Raw genomic sequence first — 27902 nt, 5'->3', positions numbered from 1 at the left:
CGCTTCAAAATACTTTGTTTTATACTATGTAATGATAATGTATCTTTATGATTTTTGATATTTAATTGATTTAAAACTCTGATAATCACATGATTTTTCTTGTTTTTAATTTCCTCTCTACAATGTATTCTATTTATTACCATCATTAAATAATAAAAAGATAAAGCTGCAGATTTATTGTTTTTTTTTAATTTGATATTTACAGATTATTTTTTTGCATATCTACAGTTTTAATCTATGCCGAGGTTGCCAACACTAACACGAGAGGACTTGTATCCAGAGCCGTAAAATATTAATAATAATAAAAAAATTAGTTGGGCCACCGGCGCGGGCGCGAAGCAAGGCCGCGATGAGATCATAGATAATATAGTATACTTGAAAGATGAGAAGACGGAAACTAAATCATATACCATCGCGGGCACAGATTTAATTTCATATATATTTTTATTTACACGCATCGTCATTATAATTGTCGTAATATTGTTGAAAAGCACTGAATATATATTCTTTCTTTCTAATTACAATAATAATATTGAACGTATTGCCCCCGTAAAAAGAGGGATATCTATATAAAACATATACAAAATAATAATCGTGTGAATCTCAACGAGGCGCGTGCATATAAACGTTGTAAATAGTTATAAAACCGACACTGACGGTGACAGACATTATTACCCTATAAGTAACCAAATAAAAACCTTTTTTGAGGAAATTCAATACGCGATATCTTTCGAATGGAGTGCCTCTCTCTAGAAACACCGTGGCGACGAGGATGGTGTGATCTTTTCATGGCATATAATCAACTGATCCTGTGTGGGGACTCTCAGAACCTTACCTGCATAAATACGCAGCGCGGGTTGTTAAAATATACTAGATTAGAGTTTGGTCCTAACATGACATCGACCTGACAGATCAACGTCAAACACTGACATTAGTGATGTGCCAACCTCACACTTCCCTCCCCACTCGGCCTTAGTGTAAATTGGGCATAAGGTCCGACGCAAGTTTGCATTGCGTGCGAGGAGGCAAGCACGGAGGGGCGGGACTGCGAGGAACGCCCACCCTACGTAAATTTTGTCGTACAGGGCAGTCTGCCAGTCGCCAGAGTGCGACCCTGCGTACAATCACAAGTAACGATCCGCTGCTTAACGCGGCCAAAGATTACATAATGAGCGGCTGGTCAAGAAAAAATAATAATATTAACGGAAAACGGGTGTGTAATGCGTGGCCATAGGGTTTTTTTTATGCATGATAATGATATGATGCACCCGCCTGCGCTAATGGTTTACGCTGGCGGGGCACCAGTGGAGGATGATAAGATGAGAATGAGGTCAGGTCAGTTAGCACATCGTGACAAATTCACCAAGAATTTATCAGTTTCCAGGGGGACCGCGTGGAGGTCAACCTGACATGGTACATTGCTAGCAATAAGATCATCAATCCACATTACTAACAATCCCCTTTCCGCCCCCGTGGGAATAGGGTTGTTATTCCGACGGCACTACGTGACAAATTATGCGATGAACAACATATTTCTCATTTTGAAACAGTCAAAATGAAAGCGGAGGCTAGGGGACGGTTTTGGTTCCCGGGTGTAGACGTAGCGCTGGAGCGGCTGGCGGCTGCTGGCGGCGTGTGCCTCAATCTCAAAAAAACCTCATCTGCAAGAAGAGCCTGGTCCCTGTTATTTAACTCACTTTTGAGTTCCTCCACTGCAGCTTCCAACTTAACGATGTCAGCAGAGCCGGGAACGGTTCTTACGCTCTCCAGGTTTGTTACTCTAGCGTCCAGAGACTCCAATCTAGTGCTCTGCTCTCTCAAAACTGCCCTTAATTGTTCCATCTCCTTCCTGACAGCCGCGAATTCACACTGAAGTGAACTTCTGCACGGAAGGCTCGCATCTCCTCCATAAGACCAATAGATTCTTTGCTGGGAGAGGCGGCCTTCACAGACTCCCGTACTATCTCATCTTTCAATACTTCGCTGTGAAGGGATTTCATAGGCGTGTCTGAGTTGTCCCCTTTTGGATTTTTTGTCTTACACCCAGGACATAGCCATGCAGCAGAAATTTTGCCAGTTTCTCCTACTCCAATACACGCTCGATGATAAAAGCATCCGCATTTATTACATTTAGCGCCATCTGTTGCCGTCAAGAATCGACCACAAGCAGCGCACTTGTTAGCCATAACTATTGCTATTACAGTTCGATAAATAATAATTTAATTTGGCTATTTCACACTAGATGGCTCTGTTTAGTAAACATGCAACAGATTACCACTACAAATTGAGACTAGCACTTGATGCAATAAATCAGCTGATGCGGGTATAATCAAAAACAAAACACCTCGAAGACTTCTTAACACTGTCAATCACACATTTCAAACACAAATTTTTCTTCAGATTCTGTACAATATTTATTTATAACAGTCACTGCTATTAATCAGAAGTCGTACTTTGATAACTTATGTACTTTTCAGTAAAATATCCACTATTACTATTTAAAACCGTAAAAACTGTGAACAGGTCACCACGACTGTTGACGTCCGTACGTCTCAATGTGTAATATCGCAACTTTATTAGTCTATGTTTGATGTAGAATTATGCTCTCTGGTTCCTGACTGGTTTTTGTAATAAGTAAAATATGTCGTCTCTGATAAGTTTTGTAATTTGAAATATAAATAAATATATAAATATTAATAGTGTGTATAAATATAGTAATAATGACCTACTAAATTACTTAGAAATTAATAATAATAAAATGTTTTTGATGGTGGTGGATGCGTCCTCTAAGTGGGTCGACTGTTTTATTATGGGGCCGTCGTTGGGTTCTAAAGCGGTAATCTATAAGTTGTACGATTGGATGTCCCGTGTAGGAGTACCACATACTTTGGTCACTGATTAGAGAATTTTCACAGTTTTGTTCTATTAATGGAATCGATCATCACCTCATCACCCCGCGAGCTGTCCGGCTGATAGTTTGTGAAAACAATGAAAAAAGGATTGAAGAATATCATATTAAGTAACGTAAATAAAAATTCACTTAGTCAGGAAATTTATAAATTTTTATTTGACTACAGAAACTCCAAAAATGGTACAACAGCAAAATCACCAGCGGAAATTATTTATGGCAATAAAATCAGTGTTAACTTAGCTGTTTGCTTGACGTTTAGGTACCTACCTCTCTACACAACAAAATTGAATAATTCCAAAAGTCATGTAAAGGTATTGAACCAGTCGGGAATATAAAGTAATTTATTTTGATAAGGATTAATAGCAAGATACAAATAAAGGGCTTATTCTAGCGGCGGCATTTTAATTAAATTTATAAATTAAAAAAAACACTTATTGTGACATAACTATAAGAGTTGGACACATGCCGTCCCGATACTTTTTGTAGATAATGATGTGTTCTACAAAGTCGTAGTACATCATTTTGTTTTATCATCAATACTTTTCGCAGCGCACGCGGTGTTTGGTATTTTCAATGTATATTTTTACACCTTGGGTTACATTATTTGAGTTTTAGTAAGAATCCCTAATCTTTTTGGAAATATAATATAGCCTATGTCACTCAGGGATAGTGTAGCTTCCTAATGGTGAAGGAATTTTTCAAATCGGTCCAGTAGTTTCGGAGCCTATTTTATACAAACAAACAATCAGACAAACAAACTTTTCCTCTTTATAATATTAATATAGATGTGTATTTCTGATACAATCTATGTTATTGTAAAGTTTTAACAGAATCTGTTCAGCAGTTTTTGCATGAATGATGTTATGTTACGATACACCATTAGTTAATAAGTCTTTTAGTTTGTAATGATATCTATTTACATTTGTTTGTTTGTTTGTTTATTTGTAAACGAAATATTGTGAGAATAATAAATAGCAAAGTAAGTTTATTCATTCGCCACGTAACAAAGAGTAACATCCACACTCACAAACTTTCACGTCTATATTAGACTAGCTGTTCCCGCGACTTTGCCCGCGTGGAAAATAACTTTATTTTTCTAAAATAAAAGTAGACTAAAGAACTAAAAATTATTTCGTTCGTCTTAATTTATTCGTTCCATTAGGTACCTACTGATAGGTTCAAACTAATACATTTACATCCTGCATCATCCCTTATTTTATCCCCATGGGGGTTTAATTTATCAAAATCCTATTTAATCAAACGTCTTCATCATAGTAGCTCCAGTCTTTAATTTCAGTTCAATCAGTCGAAAATCTAAGAAGAATACAAACTTTCATCCTCTATTTTACCCCCTTAGAAGTGGAATTTATAAAAATCCTTTCTTAGGGGATGCCTACGTCATAGTAGCTTTATGCATGCAAAGTCTCAGCCCGATCGGTTTAAAATTGACAAAGTTTCATACAAACTTTCATCCCCTATTTTATCGCCTTGATTGAATTATTCAAAATCCTTTCTTAGCGGTGCCTACGTCATAACATCTACCTGCATGCCAAATTTGAGCCCGATCCGTCCAGTGGTTTGGGCTGTGCGTTGATAGATCACTATCAACGCACAGCCCAAATCAGTCACCTTTGAGTTATATATTATATATTTAGATATAATATTATGTTACCTGTGATATTACTAAGACTTTGTTTGATTGCAAACAAGCATACGGCCCATCTGATGGTAAACGGTTACCGTAACCTATGGACGCCGGAAACACCATATACTGCCTCTTTAATTATAAATACACGAATGCACGACATATCGTCTCGATTCAAACTGACAGCGCCAGTAAAACAAACACGTATCACTGACGTTTACAACTCGGAGCGTTGAGATATTATTTATTTGTGATTTATTTGTGTTTGTTATGAGTAAGTTTATTTTGTGGTATCATGCGAACTTTGGACTTGTTAATATATAGCAAATGTTATTTAGCAATTTTCTATGGTAAGTAAACATTATTTATTATTTATCGACTAACTATACGACAGCATCATCGTTGCACTGAGAGATGGAGTCGTCATCCGGACCGTCGCATCCCTGGAATGTTTCTCATGCAACATTTGCTTCTCATGATGGAGGACAGCACTGCTCTCTACGCGGTCACCTCCACAGTAAATGAGCTGTGAAAACAAAAACAGGATAATGAGGATCTAAACGCGGGACTCTACTTAGTGCATAATGATAGATTTTGAAGTACATTTTCATGTTGTTTTGAATTGGAGTGTCTTGTATAACATAATGGAGCTTCTAATGAAACCCAGGTTTCATATATTTAAGTATTTTAATTTCAACAAATTAGTACAAAAGTGAACTCGATAACTGACGAATGTCTATATAAGAAACAAATAAAAATGATGCGGGTATACAAATTCAAATTCAAATATCGTTGATTCATGTAGGCATTTTAGCCGCTTATGAACGTCAAATTTTTACATTATATAGATCTGATTGAGAAGAACTGGCAAGAAACTCAATTGAATTACTTTTTTTTAAAACCAGTTTATTTGCAATGTATATTTATATAGGTGTCTATGTCTAACATTAAATGAAAATCCCGTGCATGAACAACTATTGCCATGCACGCTCGTCATTCAAGAAATCGTTTAGAGTACTTTAGAGTAATAGGCCTTGCCCAGTAAATATGATTTAACATATGTTTTAAATTTATTTAAGGGTAATTCCAACATAACCTTTGTTATCTTATTGTAAATTTTTATACCTATTCCCAAACAACAAGTATATACGCAATGCGACTGCTCAGTGCATCTTCTTGTTGCTATTAAAATATATCAGGCGCTTTAGGCCTCAACAGAGAGGGTTGAATTTTAAATTATAACGGCTTGATAAATAAACATGTATATATAGTACGTTCATATGTACAAGCGATACAGAATAGAATAGAATAGAAAATCATTTATTCAAATAAACTTACATTGAAGTACTTTTGAATTGTCATTACATTTTCTTTTTTTTAATCTACCGCTCGTTCGGAATGCTGTCTCATCACAAGCAAGAAATTTGTGTGTTACTCTTTTAAATAATTTATTCTTACTTACAATTTAAGTTTAAGTTTGTGAATACAAACCACCGATTAGCTCTAATTCGATTAAATAATAAAATAGAAAAAATTTGGAATTCAATACACAACAACTGGTTAAATAATTAATAAGAGAAAATAAGTCATAGTGATTAGAGCAGACCAGTCCACACAAGCAGCACCCGTTCACGAGTATGACGGATGAGTCAGCCACCACTGCGCTCTACCATATTTTAGGGAGCCTCAGAAAGAAACCTACAAGCGTTGGCTCATATTTCCTTTGACAAGTTCGACGACTGCGCAATAGCTCGGATTGAACTGACTGTTATATACATTGCCGTAATAGAAACTAGATGGAGATATGGGGGGTAGCGGGTAAGGTAAGTGGACTGTATGGACATGAAATAAAGGGGGCGCACAGTACGTACCTGCGACTGGAGAGCGGGTGTATTCTGGCACAGCTGCTGCACTCGATGAATACTAAGTTTAACACAGGCACGCACACAAAGTTACTTATTGTTAATGTCAATATTATATTAATTAATTGAAAGCGGAGCGGTCGGGACGAGATGTCACCATTCACGTTAGTAGACGAGGTCGTCGGCCGACCTCAGTTGACATACTGTGCGCGGGAAAGGGATTAAGATATGGGGAATAATACCATACCACTTGATATGTTTATAAATGGCGCGAACACTAGATAAGATACATTTTATTATATCTAAGTAATAAACATAACTAAAATAAATAAAAATACAGTAGTAATCTATGCTAATCTATACATGTAAATAAAATTGGAGTGTCTGTTTGTAATATTGAAATAACAGTTTTTTACTACATGCATATGAATATAAATACGGTACATACACCAAAATAACATTTTTTTCAATTTTTGTCTGTCTGTTTGTTCCGGCTAATCTCTGAAATGGTTGGATCGATTTTGACGGGACTTTTATTGGCAGGTATAAGGAGTAACTTAGGCTACTTTTATTTTCAAAAAATATGTTTTTCCACGCGGACGAAATCGCGGGTATAGCTAGTATATTATAGAGAGATACCTTCTTTATTTTTATTCAATTATTCAAATGCTGTAGGTTATTTTGTGATATGTGATTTAAGCTAATTATAATTTTTAAGTTGTAATGAGAAATAAATCATTTCAAGTTTTATCGGAGTTAAATTTGTTTTGCCTCATCATTTCATCCAAATTTACTAGATGGAAGATTAGATTAGACTGTTTCGGTATTAGCAATGACGTCTCCTTCATATTTTTTTAATCTATACTAATATTATGAATAGATAAAGATCGTATGTTTGTTTGTTCGGAAGTAATTTTCAGTTCTGCTAATCGGATTTTAAAAGTTCTTTCACTTTTAGAACAGTAGGTATATTATCCCCAAGTACTGCTCTCTTTTAAAACCTCCAAAATAAAAAATAAAAGTTCGTGACCACATGTGTCTGTCTTTTAAGGTTAACTCACCTTTTTTATGTTAATAAAATTTCTACTAAAATGATGCATGACTTGCGAGGGTGTTATTATAAACAGGATATAAGTCCTTAACTAAATTATAAGTATTTAATTTTGACCAAACACAGGACAGGGGAAAACAACCGAAATGAAATTAATATTTCATTTCGGCCATTGATGAAAAAGGTTGTTTTCCCCTGTCGTTCTGTTTGGTTGGCGAACGCACATATAATAATGCCTTAATAATGTACAAAACTTTATTTATAATTTATTTATTTTTTAATTTACTTTATTTATAATTTCTTTATTTAAAAAAACACCAAAAAAATTATAGATTTCCTACAAGTATGTCATAACAAAAAAATGGTTCTATGTTATTATGTACTACCATTTTATTATAATTAATTTTATAACAAAATATTGATTGAATAAAGTAGAAAAAAATATATAAAAATGCTTGGTGGGCCGCATAAAAACATGTTTAACAGCCCGCGGACCGCGTGTTGCTCGTTCCCGCTATAGAAGACATATTTTTGTATTAATAAAAGAAACACCTCAAATCTTAGTGCCGTGCGAAATCGGGGCGGGTTGTGAGTACAGAATATTATAATATTACAGTAGTGTAATACGATGTACACATTGTTTACATTGTTTATTTATTATTTCCAGTTTATTTTATCTGATGGTGCTAATCGACAGCCACACTATATCTAAAAGTGTAACAGATGAAGATACAACGGACGAAGTCGATGACAGTATACGCGGACGAGAGCACCCGCATCCGCGTGCACTGCACGACGCCAGACCACGTCACCACTGTACAAGAGAGCACACGTCAACTAGCGAAGCGACGCAAGAAAAACCCAAGGCAGACAAACATAAGGATGAAATAAAATATGAAAACGGTATAATAAAATCCCACAAATCTACGAAGAAACATAGTCTCTTTGGATTTTGGAGAAAGAACCACAAGAAAATAAAAAAGAAAAGCAATAAACAACACTCCATTACAGTAGTCGAAAGAACAACGTACCCAACTTATAATAATGGCAACAATAAATATATACCTAGGAATACGTATCAAAATTACAAATCTCCTAGAATGTATGAGAAACAAACGAGATTCTTGATGGAAAATTCTCAGAATCATTTAATGAATATAGAGAAGAGAAAGCGCGAAGTGAGTAAACAAAATATATATATAAAGAACGCAGTGTCTGCTGTGCAAACGGAACTATCTCCTTATTATTCTGGAAAACCTGATATCGAATTTAATATATCCAGTATTATGACTCACCAGCCTGTAACAAATCAACCTATAACAGCACAATGTAAAAATAAAAACCTTTTAGCAGCAGTTACCACAAAATTGTATGTAACAAAAAATATGTACGCTAATGACAATTATACGAAATTAAACAATCCCGTTAAAATTTTAAAGGAGATCCAACCAAATAAAGAAACTTCGACATTGGCCACTACGAAGAAAATTACAACAACGACAGAGAATGATGTCCACTTTTTTGGAACGGCACAAATTGAAGCTATGCTTAATGAGATAAAAATAAAGGCCATGAAAATGGTCTCTGAACAAAACCCAGCTGTTACCAATTTTATTTCAAATACAGTAATAGAAGCTACTTTTGAGGCTGATCCTATTCTTAGACACATAGAAGTCGGCAGACCGAATTATACTTCAGGTCCAATTATATCATTCAGTTCAATTGGGAATGATATTAATAAACGCACCGTATATACGACTGAGCCTATTCAGGTAAAAGTTATAAACGATTCTATTTTTACAAACAAAGATGCTACACACGTCGTTGCAGCTCGATCCGTTCAAGAAGAGATATTTACAATAGCCCACAATATAGAGGATACGATAAAAAATAAAATTAAAAAAGTTTATAAAAAAGTAAAAAACAGAGTCTCTTCTGATTTTAAAAAAGAAATGAAAGTAACGAAAACAACTTTGGAAAAAAAATCCCACAAACTTGCAAACAAATTCACAAAAAGTAAAAAAACGACTAAACCTAGTTTATTAACGAGAAGTAAATCTAAGGCAAAGTCATCTAAGATGACTACACCACGTTTATGTCGTGGCACAAGTAAAAGTATTAATATTGCGAAAATGACCAACAAAGAGTTAGGTCCCACGACAAATTCTGCGCCATTTGATGATTATAACATGTTATCATTATATGAACAGATATTAAGCAAAACTCATCAAGATAATGTAATGAAAATGCTTGCTACTACTGAATTACCTATTGCTAAAAGGAAATACGATTCTAAACTGTCTAAACGAAGTCTCGGGTCAAATGCAAGTCTGAATATAAAAAATGTAATGAACAAAATTGATGAAAACAACGGTGTACCAGATGATTTCCTTTATTATAACAGCAATGAAGAGACAGAAAAGGTACCAATGTTAGAACCTGATTATACTTCAAAAAGTACTACAGAATCTACTGGCGAAAATACAAGCTATGAAGGTCTTAGCAATAAATTATCTTACAAAGAGTATGTAAACGGTTACAAACACTATTTGAAATATCAAAAGGAACAAGGAAATGAAAAGTTCTCCAATCTGGTTCGTTACCAAGCTCACAGACATCATAATGTTGATGACATTGGAAAGTATATATTAAATAAAATACCTCAAGTCCCTCTCAATAGATTGGGTAGAAATATATTTGAAGAGATGGATACAATCGACGATCAAGATATTTCAACGAAAAGTGACGATTCATGGTTTAAGAAACATTTTTACTTCTTTTTAGACAAAGGTCCGTCTAAAAAATTTCACACATCACAGACTATTAACTTGAAGTCCTCTGTAACACAATCCAACGACATCCAAGACATACCAACGACAATAAATACTTTGAAAAGAGAGAAACTTAAAAACAAAGCTATAGCTGAAATTGCTGATACTGTAAAAAGTGGTGGTAAGAAGGATACAATATCTACAAATCTAGAAGAATTGTCGAATTCCTTGAACGATTACGAAACGACATTAACTTATAATAATTTACCATTTCAAGGTGAGTAATTCCTAACAATACTTATTGTATTACGTATTTACACTTTTAAATATTTCATTCTTAAACTCATTTATTCTTCATGTTCGCCCTTAGATATAAAAAATATTTAATATTTTCATTGTAACAGAAAGAACACCCGAAATGAATGTTTATGATGATATTTCGATTCAGAGAAATTTTGCATTACCGACAGAAAGCACTTTCACGTCAAAAGAATTCATGCCCCAAAAGATAATCGACAAATTTTTTGGCAACAAAGAAAAAAAACGTTTAGATAATAAACGGACTCAAAATATACATTTTAATGAAGATATAAAAAAAGTTAAAAGACACAGCAATAAAAATAACAGCCTTAAGAAAGATTTTGGGTATGCTGATACAACTTTAGTGACACAACCTACGGTTGTTCTCGAATTGAGACCTAATAATGGAGACAAAAGTATTAGACATTTTTTCAAGAATATTCGCTTTTCTAAACTTCAAAAGAAAAATGACAACAGTAAGAAAAGAGATAAACGTCAGTACCGATATAGACAACAAAGATTTTATCCTTTTAATAAACTGAAGCATATGTTTTCAAAAGCCAATAGAAATATAAGTTTGAACACAAACATTGACGAGCAAGATGACGAAATTATGAGATCACACATAGATACTTTTAAACCAGTAAAATACAATAAACTTCCATCTATAGAGGATATGAAAAGTCAAATCCCAAATATTTCCAACCAAGATTACGCAACTATTGGAGTAGCTGAATATTTAAAATATAATTCAAAGCAATCAACAACAAAACAGTTTCTGCCGAATACCTTCCAACATAAATTTATGCCCGAATTTGATCCGAACATTCGCGAAATATTCCCGATTCCGGAACATTTCGATGTGACAACTGAAGGATTTGCTCACCCTTACGGTAAGTATTATGTTTACTTAAATCTAGAGAGAGAAGTGCTATGTACAGTGCAGATAAAATACCTTGTGCATGTTTGCCCAAAAACTAAAAAAATTGATCAATAAAAAGAGAGCCACACACACACTGACACTGGGCACTTCACTAAATTCTTATACTACGCATCTTCTTTCCAATTTTAAACAACTGATCAAGAATAATTATCGTGTAATACCCAGAACATAATAAAACTTCTGCAACTAAAATTTGTAGTGTTACGAAATTATTTTTACTACATTACTATGATAAATAACAAAAAGTCTTAATCTAATAACTCATAATCCATAATAATTATGAATATCAAATTTAAATTCTGACTTATTGCGTAATGTTAGTGTATAAATTAGAACAGTAAGAAATTTTATAAGTAAAAGTTTTTATTTCTTAAAATATTACCTGTTTTTTTATCAATGCTAATTGACACATTTGTTTTAAAGATCCCGATGAGACATCACTGCAAAAACAAACAAGCATAATAACACCGATATCATCCAAGATGAAGTTTAATAAGGACAAAGAAAACAAACAACGTCTAAATGATGACACAATAGACGTAGATATTAAAACTGTATTTCCTACAGTTGATACACTGAAGAATAATGTTAATTCTGAAGAATCTACGGTAGTCACAACTATGGACCATATTAAAGATGAAATAAATAATATTGAAATGAAATTATCAGAATATAACAAACCTTTAATATATACCACAGAACCTTCATTAATTTCTGAATTTACAACGGTCCCGTTTTATAATAAAAAGATAGATTCGAAAGAACTTGATAACGCAGAATTAACGGATCATAGAAAAATGACAACTTCAATGCCAACCGCAGAACCTAAATTGGGTTCCGAATTTACAAATTCCTACGTTAAAGAAACAACCATGATACCCTTTCACACGAAAAAGATATATTCGAAAGAATTCGATGACGAAGAATTGACAGTTCATACAAAACTGACAACTTTAATATCTACCACAGAATCTACATTGAATTCAGAATTTATAGACTCCTATGTTACTGAAAGAAGAATAGTACCCGTAGTTCAAAAGAAGAAGATAAATTCGAAAGGATTCCAGAATGGAGAATTGACTATTCATACAAAATTAACGAGGATAGCAAAAATTCCGTTACCTTATATCAAAACTAATTCTAGAGATGAAATTGACTTAGCCATTAATAATCACCGGATATCTTCGCTGTTGGATGACAACATCGTATTCAATCGCAGTGAGCCGATAAACACGGTAGTAAAATTTGGTGATAACAGTATTTCTGATAATAACTCACGAAAGGAAAGTGCTAATTTGACATTTAATCATTCAGATTTAAAAAGAGATTCGGATTTCCACAAATATGACAAACCTTATCCAGATCATTTCAATGACTTATTGGTATGGCACAATGACATTTTAAACACAGACAGGATCACAAGTCCAAGCTGGGAGATTCTCTTGAAAAACATAAAGCAACAAACTGATTATACAGGACCCAATTTAAGATATTTGCAAAAAGAAGTGGGTTTAATTAGAGAATATTTAAAAAATCATGCTCTAGCCAATTCATCCAATACTAATGAATACGAAACTTTCTACGAAATTAATGACAATAAAGTAAAATATAAAAAAATGATTGTACCCAAAAGTATTTTAAAAACGTTGGGTGTCGATGATAAAACTGATTATAGATATCGTCCGAAACAATATTTAAAAGCTGTTAATTCAATTAGAGATTTGAACAGGTTACAACTGAAACGTGGCTTGACGCCTCACAATACTACAGGAGTTCGTGGTTTCAAAAGAAATGGAGAAGAATTAATATCTAACACTGGTACGGATCTAATACTGGTAAAATATACGCTTGTTCAAAATTAGGCTGGTTACATCTACAAAGTCTATTAACGTTTGAATCATATTTTAGTTTGATCCCTTAGTTTTACTGTATCTTACTAATATTATAAACCCGAAAGTTTGTGAGTATGAATGGATAGTTAGATGGATGGATGTTTGTTACTCTTTCACGCAAAAACTACTGATAAAAGTTCAATAACAGTAATATAGCTTATATATTAATTAGAATAACATATAGGCTATAAGTTTCATGCAGTTGAAACCGCGGGCACAGCTAGTTACATATATAATGGAGAACTGCCCGTATATTAAAGATAATGATTATGGGACACAGTTACCTAGAAATAATAACTGCATTTAATAATGTCTAGTAAGACAAATCTAATATTGTCTACTAAGCACTGCCGTATCTAAACTGTGTCACCCCTCACCTTACATTTTCCTATTGTCATTTAGTATATAAGATCATTATTTCTATGTACATATTGTCAGTCAATTACCATCAGTAATATACATCGTCTCGACCAACAACATCGTATTATTTACCCGCAACAATAATAATAAAGCCTTTATTCAGATATTAATTGTTTACATTTTATTAGATTTCCTAACATTTATACATATATCTATATCTGTTTGCTAACAAGCATAGGCCTCCTCCAACAGTCTCCAGTGGTCTCTATTGTTAGCAGTTCTTGTCCAAGTACCACCTGCCACCACTTTGATATCATCTATCCATCTTCTGTATGCTCTTCCTCTTCTCCTTTTCATATCTTTTGTGTACCAATGCATTATTCCCAAAATAAAGAAAGAAGAATATTAAAGATAGCTAGAAATTAAATACGACATTGAGTATAAATAATATGCACTATACTAATGATGCACATTTATTTTCCATAAAAGTTGTGTAGTAATTTATTTATGTTTGTATTTCAGAATTAAAACCAGTTACTGTTGACAAAGAAATTGATGACGATACAACAGTTCTAGTCGACACCACACTTTTAGCGTACGATGACGCCATGACTAATGCTATGAACAATAAACATCAGCCGTCGTCATCGTGTAGGTTTACATTACGTTTTTGATCAGCACTTTAAAATAATTATATTAAAATTTTTAGCTTGTCGATTTTATGTTTTCAGTTCGCAAATTAAATAATTTGTCACTTAAAAATCCTGTTGGACTACACAAGACGAAACATTTGGTAAGGTGCAGTAACACCACATGTAGAAATATAGAAGATTGGAACATTTCAAATTACAATAACTCTATTTTCTGTTTACAGCTAACACCAGTTAGCAAAATGAATCATCCACCGCCTCAATATTATAGCACACCTCTGCCAATGAGAACGTATGATTTTGAAAAGTTTCTAAGGGACAATCAGTTGGATGTTGAGTCAGTCACTACTCCTATGATGGGGTTGCCATCTGCACTGACTTTGCTGAATAATAGAAGATCTTCAAAGGTTACCACACACAAGGGTAGTTCTACAAGTAAACCATTGAAGGACTCTCTTATAACAGACGTATTAACATTTTGTCGAGCAACAGCTGAAACGAATGAAATGCAATCCACACTTAGTACTGGCATTATAAAACCTATTAATGTCACAAAACATAATCTAAAGTCCGATTTATATAATGTTCATTACGATGAACTAAAAGAGAATGACGACATTTATGAATCTTTAGATGACAGAAACAAAATATACAACGATGTCTATGATTATAGTCCTATTTCATATGCTACCTACCCGTCAAGTAAAAAATCAGCAAAAAAGAAAAATAAAAAGAAATATTACAATAAATTTAAACTTTTTAATAAGAACAATTATGGAAAAGTAGATCCAGTATATAAAGAGGATCCCTATATTGGGATTACTTCGTTAATACATGAAAATGATGATAAAAACGTTGAGATAACGATAATAAACTTAGACAATGAATCAACATCAAATATATACTCGGGTAGTAAACAGAACGAACCCAAAACCAAAATAACCCAGGTTACCACTACACCAAGGAAACAACATGGAACTAATGACAATAATTTAAAGAGAATCCACAATAAGTTGTTATATGATGAGAAAAGTACACCGTTTTTAGAAAATGCAATTGTGGAAAAGAAGACTACTTATATTGAACCTTCGTTGAGTGCTCATGAGCCTCTCCAATTACTTTTTAATCAGTTGGGGTCACTGAAGCGTGCTGTTCCACCAAAAAGGGTTCAAACTAACAGTCACAGCTGCACATACGATTTCATTTATAACGACCCTCGACAGGATGTGAAATGTTAGTTTTATTATAAGTTAACTGAACAAGTCTTGATTTAAACTAATAAAACCATAAACTATGGTTTATGATTTACATATGTAATTACTTTTTTAAAATCGGTATTTTGATAAGTTAAGACAAATCATCATCATTACATAGTATAAAACAAAGTCGATGTCGCTATCTGTCTGTCCCTATGTATGCTTAAATCTTTAAAATTTCGCAACGGATTTTGAAGCGATTCTTTTTATTAGATAGAGTGACTCAGGAGGAAGGTTTATATGTATAATACATGTACACCCGGACGAAGCCGGGGCGAGTAGCTAGTAAGATATAAAAAAAAATTGATACGTAAATCCAAAACCATATAAAATTACAATTTTAAAACATAATCGTTTTGTGTTTCATGCAGACGTGCCCAAGCCTCGAGTCCACCAAACACGATTTGCGAGGGATCCATTTCTTGATAGTGAGTAAGTTATCTACAGCACTATTGTAACATCATCATTATTACATAGTATAAAATATAGTCGCTGTCTGTCCGTCCCCATGTTTGCTTAAATCTTTAAAACTACGCATCGGATTTTGAAGCGGTTTTTTTAAAAGATAGTGATTCTAGAGGAAGGTTTATATGTATGATAGCGCAAGTTCAATACTGAGGCTAACAGCATTAGAGTAGTCCGGAAAAAAAAAATAAAAAAATATAATAATTTTCTTTCTTTCGAGTATTTCGTTAAATTCTAATGACACTGACAAAGAAACCGCAGTCGCCATCTTTTCATTTCACTAGCATTTTCTTCAGTCGTTGATGTTTCGCGAAAATATTGTTTTTGACACTTTTTTATGGTATGTGTTTTTTCTTTAAACCTGAAATTGGCCGATTGCTAGATAAATTTGGCAATTTTTTTTATTAATTTGTTTTACGGCTCTGGATACAAGGTCTTTTTAGCCCAACTTAAGTTTTACAAAATAATAAAAATTATTTGTATAAAAACTTTTACACTTTTAATTTACTATATTTATTAAACACAATGAACGAAGCTTTACAAATCTATGCCTTGCTTACGTTTAATGTTCCATGAGAACCGATGACTACAGAAGTTCTACCCACATTTCACCCGAGCGAAGCCGGGTTTTCATCTAGTAATATTATATTATCTGTGGTAACGCTAATGAAGTTTTCAGAGCCACCGTCGCGCGTTTTGAACGGAAGACGAAATTAAATGAAACCAACCATGTAAAGAAACTGAATCGCTGTAAAAGTAACTATACATTACTCTTTAGTTTTTACTAGTTTTTATCCGCGGCTTCGCTCGCATAACTTCATAACTAACTGCAGGATGGCGCTGAAGTTGCGAAATGTTGATATTTTATTTTATTGTTTCTTATAAAAAATATTTGTTTTTTTTAATAAAAATTATCCCATGTTCATTTTAATACATCCAAGAATATGTGTAGAGAATTTCATGATGATCAGTTTAGTAGTTTTTGCGTGAAAGCGTAACAAACATGCCTACTTCGACATTTGAAATATTAGTAAGCATATCTCACATACCTACATAAAAACGAGAAATATCTAATACTGCTGCTCGTTCTCGCGATTTCGTCCGCGTGGAATTTAAGTTTTTTTTTTCTAAAAACAAAGATTTTTTTAAAAATCCTCCATCGTCATCAAATCGGCCATTTCTTTTAGCCATCTGTTGTACATCATTAACTTCAATAGCAGTTCCTGTTTAAGAGACTTTACTTGTATTTTTAGGTGTAACAACTTCTTATGTTATAATTATGTTTATCTGCGTTTATCTATACATATAAATGAAATTGGAATGTCTGTTTGTAATATTGAACTGTTTACTACATGCATATGAATATAAAAACGGTACATACACCACAATAACATTTTTTACAATTTTTGTCTGTCTGTCTGTTTGTTCCGGCCAATCTCTGAAACGGCTGGACCGATTTTGACGGGACTTTTATTGGCAGTTAGCTAATATAATAAGGAGTAACTTAGGATAAAAACGGTACATACACCACAATAACATTTTTTACAATTTTTGTCTGTCTGCCTGTTTGTTCCGGCCAATCTCTGAAAAGGCTGGACCGATTTTGACGGGACTTTTATTGGCAGTTAGCTAATATAATAAGGAGTAACTTAGGCTATTTTATTTTAGAAAAAAATAAAGTTATTTCCACGCGGACGAAGACGCATGTACAGCTGGTAGAAATCAATTTGTTTTCTAGTGAATCCTGTCCGCCTCGGTTTGACGAGAAAAATACGTGAGTGGCAGAATCAAGAGGTGGACAACACTGCACTGCGGCGAAAGAAACGGTTCAAATTTCTAACAAGTAAGGCATCAAGAATTTAGTTTTTAATTTAATGAATAAGCATTTCACTACTCTATGGATTTATACTATTTTGTTAGCTCGGAAGCCTAGTGTTGACTCATCGGCGACCAAACCGCCGATGAGTCAACACTAGACTTCCGAGCTGTACCCAAACTCTAATTAACACCTGATGATGCCTCGTTCAGAGGCGAAACACGTGTCGCGATATGGGTGTAGACTCAATAACGGTCGGAATTTGATCACTGGAGAAGGTCGTAGCGCTGGTCAGGTTTCCACACTGAATATTCGTAGTCTCACACATGTTAATTGTAGCGGAATCAAACAAAATAATATAAATACATCGAGTAGTGCACCGCAAAATAACACCTAATTCGATTAAATATATGAATAAGCATTTTACTTATATAAAGAGACGAGACTACATAGGGTTTATACACTAGCTAAGTTACTCCTTATTACATCAGCTACCTGTCAAAAAACGCCTCGTCAAAATCAGTCCAGCCGTTTTCAGAGATTAGCCAGAACAGTCAGACAGGCAGACAAAAATTGTAAAAAATGTTATTTTGGTGTATGTACCGTATTTATATTCAAATGCTTGTAGTAAACACAGTTACTTCAATATTACAAACAGACACTCCAATTTTATTTATATGTATATACAATGAAATGGTGCACCCGCCTGCGCAAACGGTTTACACTGGCGGGGCACCAGTGGAGGATGATAAGATGAGCATGAGGTCAGGTCAGTTAGCACATCGTGACAACCTCACCACGAACATATCATGATGGTTTCCAGGGGGCACCGCGTGGAGTTCAACCTGACATGGTACATTGCTAGTAATGGGGTCAACAGTCCACATTACCACAATCTCCTCTCCCCCACTCTAATGCTGTTTTTTTTTATGGATGATAATGGAATGGTGCACCCGCCTGCGCTAACGGTATACGCTGGCGGGGCACCAGTGGAGGATAAGATGAACATGAAGTCAGATCAGCTCAACGTGACAAATTCACCGGGAATTTATCATGATGGTTTCCAGGGGGCACCGCGTGGAGTTCAACCTGACATGGTACATTGCTAGTAATGGAATCATGAGTCCACATTACTAACAATCTCCTTTCCCCCCACTCTAATGCTGTTGGCCGCAGCTGGACTTTACAGCTTCACCGGACGATAGGGATCAAGTGCAGTTGGCAGTCCACACTAAAAAAAGGGGGTGGGAAATGGGATCATTGGTAATGTGGACCGATGATCTAATTGCTAGTAATGTACCATGTCAGGTTGACAACCACACGGTTCCCCCTGGAAACCATCGTGATAAATTCTCGGTAAATTTGTCATATGCTAACTGACCTGACCTCATGCTCATATTATCATCCTCCACTGGTGCCCCGCCAGCGTAAACCGTTAGCGCAGGCGGGTGCACCATACCATTATCATCTATAAAAAAAAAACAGCATTAGAGTAGTACGAAAAAATACAAACTATTAAACTACGTAAATATAATATTTACTTTCAGAATTTCAACACAAACTGCAGTCATATTTCAAAAAGTGTACGACAGCCACCACTGAGGCCGGGACCACCACTGACCACGCCACGGACACAAGTCGTGTGCCAGGTGCGACATAATAATTATATATATGGGTTATTTCAAAACCTTTATCTGAGTAATTTGGGTTACTTTTATATTAGAATTTACTTTCTTTACCTTTATCATTACATAGTATTATATAAAACAAAGTCGCTGTCGCTGTCTGTCCGTCCCTATATCTGCTTAAATCTTTAAAACTGCGCAACAGATTTTTAAGCGGTTTTTTTTAATAGGCAGAGTGATTATAGAGGAAAGTTTTGATATATAATACATGTACACCCGGGCGAAGCCGGGGAATATAATAATAAGTATGTATAATATGAATTTAAAATATATGTAAACAATAATAATTATATATGTATTAAACTATAATAGATACACTTACATGATAATATCAGTAAGATTCAGTTTTTTTTTTTTTTTATGTTTTTAACACAGTTATGTACTTCAATATTACAGACACTCCAATTTTATTTATATGTATAGATGTATATATAATGGAATGTTGCACCCGCCTGCGCTAACGGTTTACGCTTGCGGGGCACCAGTGGAGGATGATAAGATGAGCATGAGGTCAGGTCAGTTAGCCCATCGTAACAAATTCACCAGGAATTTATCACGATGGTTTCCAGGGGGAGCCGCGAGGAGGTCAACCTGACTCCCAATATAGTTTAGATCCGCTAGTTCGTCCCCGTGGATTTAACATTTTTTTATTACTACCTCGAGCGAGGTAGGGCCCCCTAATGAACAGCAGGACACGCTGAATCTTACTGATATTATCATGTATCTAAGTGTATCTATTATAGTTTAATACATATATAATTATTAGTGTTTACATATATTTTAAATTCATATTATATTTGTTATTATCTTTTAGCTTTCCCCTATTATGCTAACCTGTTCATTTTTCAAGCCGTTTGCCTAAGGTTGCCTTGAAAAGATTACTTTCAGCAATAAGGCCGCCTAATTGTAACTATACATGTTCTTTAATATATTGTTTATGCCTTTTTCTGTACTGTGTGTTACAAATAAAGTATATTGGATGTATCTATTTGATATTATAAATGAGAATGTTTGTGAATGTGTATGTATGGATGTTTGTTTACTGTTTCACGCAAAAACTACTGAACGGATTTTGATGAAACTACAGTAATATAGCTTATAAATAAGAATAACACGTCTATAAAATTCTCGTGTCACAGGTTTCGTGATTGTACTTCTCCGAAACGGCTTGACCAATTTTGATGAAATTTTATATGTAGGTCTGAGATAGGTTTGTAACTAATTTTCATACCCCTAAGCCAAAATTTTTATTTTTTCGACATTTTTATTTTTTATAATGTGGCATTAAAAATACATACAATCCTAAATTTTCACAAACCTTATTTTTCAATAGCGATTTTAATTTATATAACAAAACAATGTTTGTCGGGACAGCTAGGCTATAAATTTCACACGGGCGAAATCCGAAAACGTGGGCACAGCTAGTATGGTACATTATAAAAATTTTGTTTATATCATTTTAGAAACTACAAAGTGGAGGAAAGATCGCTGTAATAGAACTAGCGAGCCGGCTGAACAAGACAATCATGAGACCACACACAGTGCGCACACTGACACTTACTGTGACCTACTGTTACCAGACGGTCACTTGAAGTCGGGACACGATTTTGTTGCAGACGATATCCTATTAGATGTTAGTATAAACACATAAACATATTAACATTATTAAAATACAGACACCGTTGAAGCAAATTGGATGAGACTTTTACTCATAGATAGATAGATAGATAAAAATTTTATTCACGTTAAATGCATACACACACAAGGCACTGTAATAATAAGAACAAAAATAAAAACAGATGTACAATTACATTAGTCAAGTCAAACAAAATACAATACACAACAAATGTACAGATAACATAAAATGCAATACAGTTAACAAAAAAAACGGTATGAGTAACGTAGTGTGTGTGCATAGCCCATATGTAAAAAGGCAGCACCTCAGTGTATTGTTTGCTGCTTTGATAGACAAGGCCTTATTAAACAAATAAGGACATAAGGCTATAATAATAATATGAAAGAGGCCTTTACTCATAGAGAGGTCCTTAGTAAACAAATAAGGATTTAAGGCTATAATAATAATATGAAAGAGGCCTTTACTCAAATAAAGGGCCTTAGTAAACAAATAACAACCTAAGGTTATAATAATAATAATATGAAAGACGCATTTACTCATAGAGAGGGCCTTCGAAAACAAATAGGACTTCAGAGATTCTACACTCGAAATTGTCGATCACTACGTATATCTAGGGCAAACTATCCAGCTAGGTAGATCCAATTTCGAGAAGAAGGTGAATCGTCGAATCCAACTCGGATGGGCAGCGTTCCGGAAGCTCCGATATATCTTCTCGTCCAAATTTCCGTAGTGTCTCAGGACGAAGGTTTACGACCAAAGTGTGTTGCCAGTGATGACTTACGGCACAGAGACGTGGTCGCTAACTATGGGTCTCATGAACAAGCTCAGGGTCACTCGGAGGGCAATGGAGTAGTGCTCGTAGTTTCTCTGCGTGATCGAATCAGTAATGAGGAGATCCGCAGAAGAACCAGCGTGACCGACATAGCCTGAAGAATTGCGACACTGAAGTGGCAATGGGCAGGGCACACAGCTCGTTGGACAGATGCCTGTTGGGTCAATAAAGTCCTCGAATGGCGACCGCGGACCGGAAGACGCAGCCGTGGGAAGGCCTCCAGCAAGGTGGATCGACGATCTGGTCAAGATTGCTAGAAGGCATTGGATGCGAGCAGCGCAGGACCCATCATCGTGGAGATCTTTGGGGGAGGCCTATGTCCAGCAGTGGACGTCTTCCGGACTGCGATGATGATGATGATGATTGCTTTTTTTATGGATGAATATTGTATGGTGCACACCAATTCCGTTAATAGTATACGCTGCCGGGACACCAGTGTAGAATGTTTCGATGAGCATAAAGACAGGTCAAGTTCAAGTTGCACATCGTGGTGAATCCGCCGGAAATTAACAACTATAGTTTCCAGGTAAAACCGTGTGAAGTTCAACCTGATATGGTACTAGAAATGGGGCCAATAACCTAAAACAGATAATTTACTACAAATATAGAGTGTATTCGATTTAGTTATGTTAAGACGATGTAGAAACGTGATAAAGCTTGTATTATTATCATTTATAGTTTTGTTTTGTTTAAGATTACAACTATTGAACCAGAAGCGGTTTTACTAACAAAAATGAAAGCAACGAAAGATAAGGAAAAATCTGGAGCCGATGCCATCTACATGGAAGCTACCGAGACATATACGGAAGTAAGTCATTTTATATATACATATATTACTGTTATAAACATAATTATAATTATTACCAGCTGCTGAGTTTCACCATCGCACCACCCGCCAGAAACTAAAATACCATCCTGATCATCTGGATGAATGGCGGTCCTCCACAGTGCGGTTTTCTAGAAACTTTTTGCCTCGCACAACCACATTGTGGAAACACCTTCCAGCAATGGTATTTCCGATCCGATGCGATATTGAAACTTTCAAGAAAAGTGCTTATTCCTTTTTAAAAGGCCGACAACGTACTTGCAATTCCTATGGTGTTGCGGGTGCTCATGGGTGGCGATAATCACTTACCATTACGAGAGGCGCATACTCGTTTGTCCCCTGGTTAATTAATAAATAAATAGCGTAGAATAGAAACAATAGATTACCTAACTGACAAGGTAATTATTATGGTTGTATCCCAGATAAGATAATATTACATACTATGTGTCGGACATTTGCTCATGCCGTTATAAAAAATGAAAAAATATATCTGATTATTGACTCAAACAATGAGTGTTTTAAAATTATAATTATACATTCAACTCACTTCTTACACAATTTATTGTTCTTTTTTAAATATTACAGGTATACTACAAACCGTACATTACTAAGAAACATAAAATGGTATTACAAAATAAAGAAAGAAAAACCACAACGACTTTAAAAACTACAGATACTTCTAGAAACACTAATAAAGTAAACAAACCAAAAAATCTCTCCATGGAAAAAGCAAAGGCTTTAGTAAAACAAGTCAAAAGAAATGTATCTACGCAGAAAAGCTATACAGCAAAAAATGTAGCAGCATTAGAAGTAATTATAGATTTAGTTAGGAATACAGAATCCTACGAAGAAAAAGAAGAACTGAAGCCGAACCCCAATAGATTTATTCAAAATGTTAGAACAGAAACTACTGTGTTTCCAGAGTATGCTGTTGGAACGAATGCGATACAAGTGCACATAGCCATTCCGTACAACCTAAAAGACGATAAAAAGAGGTCATCAGACTTTCATAAAATTCGGAAAATTTTCGCGGCCAAAATGTCTACACCGGTTGATTTAGAATATCAGGTAAATTCTTTTGAAAATCATTTAACAACGGATACGGTGATAGATGAACCTCTGTCATCAGGTGCTTACTTATTGATCAATAATGGCAATGGAAATTTTGCACTTAAATCGATTACAAGATATCATAATAATTCTAATATTAAAGTTAGACAAGCCGAAGTAACTAAAACTACTATGATTAATCAAAATATTGAAACTACCAGTTCAACTAAAAATTTGGGTAAAGTTACATTAAGTAAAGATATTATAGCAGCAGTGAATAAGCATTTAGTAGAACTGTATGAAAACTTAACCGATTTGAATAACAAAAGTATAACCAATCACAATGTAAAGGCCAGAAATACTGAAAACTACATTAAAACGAGAAACATGACAATATGCAGACGACATATCGATTGGAAAGCTCTAAAGAAATACTTCTCTAATGAAAGAGTATGTAGTTGTCGTTGTAAAGCTAACCGTACAATGTGCAGAGCTTGTGCTGCAAGTGACGCAGTAATATCTGAATTAATATTTGAATTTAATAACATTGCTCAATACATGAAAGATCATTGTACTGAAATCCAAACATACTTTTGGATGAATCCAAGTGGTGGCAAGAAATTAAGAGATACGGTACATAAAGTGGATAAAAGTTTACAAGACTATTACAAAAGAGTTAAAGGAAAGTGCCAAGGACGCACTTGTAAAACATTTTCATCCTATATAGATAAGCGTGCTTTTGTGAAGCAAAAGAAATTGTGTAAAGATTACATCGGAAATCCACTTATACAAGATTTGCAGATGCTATCGGACGACTTGGAAAATATATCTAAAGTAAATGTGTGTCTTGATGAAAAATTAAAAGCAGAAAGTAAATTGCTCTTGACCGCCGTAAAAGACTGCATTTCTAAAACATCACAAAAAAGGTCTCCTATTAGTGCAACTACGGACCAAAAACCAATTAAACATGTGTATTCACTCGATAACATTAACGTCAACATCATATGCGATCCATCGGCTACTAATCTCTCGGAGAATTCTTATGTAACCACTGAGACCTCGATGAACAATATAATGACAGGACAGAAATCGATATAAGCACGTATGAAAGTGACATGTTCGATTATTATATAAACAATCATAAAGAAACTGACAAAAACTTTTTAAAACATCTATTTTCTCGTTGTAAATCTAAACATAAAAAACATTTGGCAATAAGACCAAACTATAAAAGAGAAGTTCAACCAGAGCAAATTGAAATTCCGTTAATAGCAGATACTGGGGGATCATTTTGGTATGATTATATTAATAAGAGAAATACGTTTGATCCCAGAATAGTGAGACAAACTAAAACAGATGCTAACGGTACGAATGGTAATTCTCAAAATAAAATCGAACAAGAAACAAATAACAACCTCATTTCAACTAAAAGTAACTCTTCAACTAAACAAACACAACATAAAAGTACAATGGCCGCCGCAGAGCAAAACAAGAATACACTAACAACTAATAATAATAGAGCAGGAGAAACAAAAATTGATGATAAACTTTATCGAACGGATTCTTCAGTAAACACCTTAAGTTTTGACATGAATAAACTTTTTAAAATATTTAGTAATCTTACAGATTTGAACATTGACAATATTACAGAACCATCAAATTCAAACTTTCAGACGAATCCAATATCGATACAGACAATTACAACTAGTAATACGAAAAATATCCTTAAATTGCACGAAAATGTTAAAGAAATAGAAAATAAATCACATTATAAAACTAATACAAAGAAAATGTCACATAAAGCTACAACTACAAAAAGCACAAAAACTGCCACTACTAATCCGACTATTCCAACAGGCACATCGAAATCAATTAAACCAAGCCCTAATGTGAATACTAATAGAACCAAACCTACAGCTATAAGTACAGAGTTACCATCATCAAGCATAAAGGAACTAAATCCGAAATTGACAACCACAGGTACTTTGTTCGGAAAGCTTAAACTCGCTACAGTAGACTTTATCAATAGTATAGGAAAAGAAAATTATGTTATTGACAATACTGCAGTAAATACAACTAAAATTAAACCTGTTAATGAAAAATTTGAACTGACAACACCGCAAATTAACATAAATACAATTACTAACTCCAAACTAACTGTTACATCAGAAACGGATGAATATATTATTACGACTACATGTGCCCCGACGTTAGTAATGAACGAATATTATGAAAAATTAGATTCAAATGTAGACAGCAATGAACATGTTGCAACTGAGAATGTCATTGAAAATATAAATGACTCCAACACGAATTTCGATGAGAACAATTTTAGAAGTCTTCTGCTCTCTATTTTGAAACTTGAAACAAACAAGTTGACTAAAGAATGGGAAAGACTTAGAAGATTCAACAAAATTAAAGCAACTGAAAATAGGTCAGAAAACTGTAATCATAATTTAGAGGTTCCCAAACTTTTTTTTGTCGTAGACCCCTTGCCATACTTTTCGGTTTTGGGTAGACCCCCATTCTTACCTGGTATTAATAATAATAATAATAATAATCTCAGGACAATTCACACAGAGCCATCTAGACCCAAGTTAAGCTAGCTAGAGCTTGTGTTATGGGTACTAGATAACTGATACATATACATAGATTTTTTTTTTTGTAAATACATTCATATTATACATAGAAAACACCCAGACCGATACAAACAATCATACTCATTAATACAAATGTTTGTGCCGTGCAAGGAATCGAACCCGCGACCGTATTGATTTGTAAATTTCTAACTGTAGTAAAGATTAGTGTTAAAAACTTAAACTCCAACTCCAATTAACTAACACTACACAACAAAGAACAGATACGAGATCGTTCCACACTGAGAAACCTGTCCAGATTTCTATGTAGATATTTATTAAGAAATAATTCTTTAATACCGACTATATAGACGAAACTGTACAGTGACCTCCAACAATCAATACATATAAATAAAATTGCAGTCTGTTTGTAACATTGATATAACCGTTTTTTACTACATGCATATGAATATAAATTCAAATGGTCGCGGGTTCGATTCCTCGTACGACTACAAACATTTGTATTCATGAGTATTATTGTTTTTATCGGTCTGGGTGTTTTCTATGTATATTGTGTATGTATTTACAAAAATATCTAAGTATTTATATCAGTTGTTTAGTACCCATAACACAAGCTCTGCTTAGCTTGGGACTAGATGGCGCTGTGTTAATTGTCCAGGGTTATTTATTGTTATTATCTTCGATTATCTAAATATATATAACTCAAAGGTGACTGACTGACATAGTGATCTATCAACGCACAGCCCAAACCACGGGACGGATCGCGCTGAAATTTGGCATGCAGGTAGATGTTATGACGTAGGCATCCGCTAAGAAAGGATTTTGTATAATTCTACTCCCAAGGGGATAAAATAGGTGATGAAAGTTTGTATAAAAACTTTATCAATTTTTAACCGATCGGGCTGAGACTTTGCTTGCATAAAGCTACTATGACGTAGGCATCCCCTAAGAAAGGATTTTGATAAATTCCACCCCTAAAGGGATAATTTAACGCGAACGAAGCCGCGGGCAAAAGCTAGTTTATATATATAATACATGTACACCTGTGCGAAGCCCAGGCAAGTAGCTATTATATATATATATATATATATATATATATAGATAAGATGTGCTCCTAGTACCTATATAATGTCACTGAAAGTATATGAAATTAATAAAATTTGAAATTAAATACATTTTCAGCACCAAGATGAAAACAACGATTTTAAGAAATACGATTAAGAAAAACGAATATATTCAAAACGATTTAAATAATATAAAAATGACTACAACTGTCAAAAGTAATAACGGTTTATTGAAGAAATTCGTCAAAAAATTTGGCCTACATAAAACCGAAATCAGCCAGGGTATATAG

At 34.3% G+C, this 27902-nt stretch overlaps 1 protein-coding gene and 1 long non-coding RNA gene across 2 annotated transcripts; both read left to right on the top strand.

Annotated features, from left to right (window-relative positions):
• Positions 1-1555: 1555 nt before the first annotated feature.
• Positions 1556-27902, top strand: LOC131855257 (uncharacterized). The gene is made up of 14 exons (XM_059206500.1): positions 1556-1770; positions 8137-10517; positions 10645-11433; positions 11907-13301; positions 14258-14386; positions 14467-14528; positions 14610-15618; positions 16013-16069; positions 19470-19571; positions 21071-21240; positions 22770-22883; positions 23487-25031; positions 25064-26385; positions 27731-27902. The coding sequence occupies exons 1-14, from the start codon at positions 1556-1558 to the stop codon at positions 27900-27902; spliced, it is 9462 nt and encodes a 3153-aa protein (XP_059062483.1).
• LOC131855324 (uncharacterized) lies at positions 16787-19565 on the top strand. The gene is made up of 3 exons (XR_009358102.1): positions 16787-16862; positions 17845-17949; positions 19470-19565. It is a non-coding gene; the product is annotated as an uncharacterized LOC131855324 (long non-coding RNA).

Source organism: Achroia grisella, unplaced genomic scaffold (genome assembly GCF_030625045.1).
Source record: "Achroia grisella isolate CSIRO2021 unplaced genomic scaffold, CSIRO_AGI_Agris_v1 utg1360, whole genome shotgun sequence".
NCBI lineage: Eukaryota > Metazoa > Arthropoda > Insecta > Lepidoptera > Pyralidae > Achroia > Achroia grisella.
The sequence above is the reverse complement of the archived record's forward strand: the minus strand, read 5'-3'. Positions and strand labels throughout refer to the sequence as shown.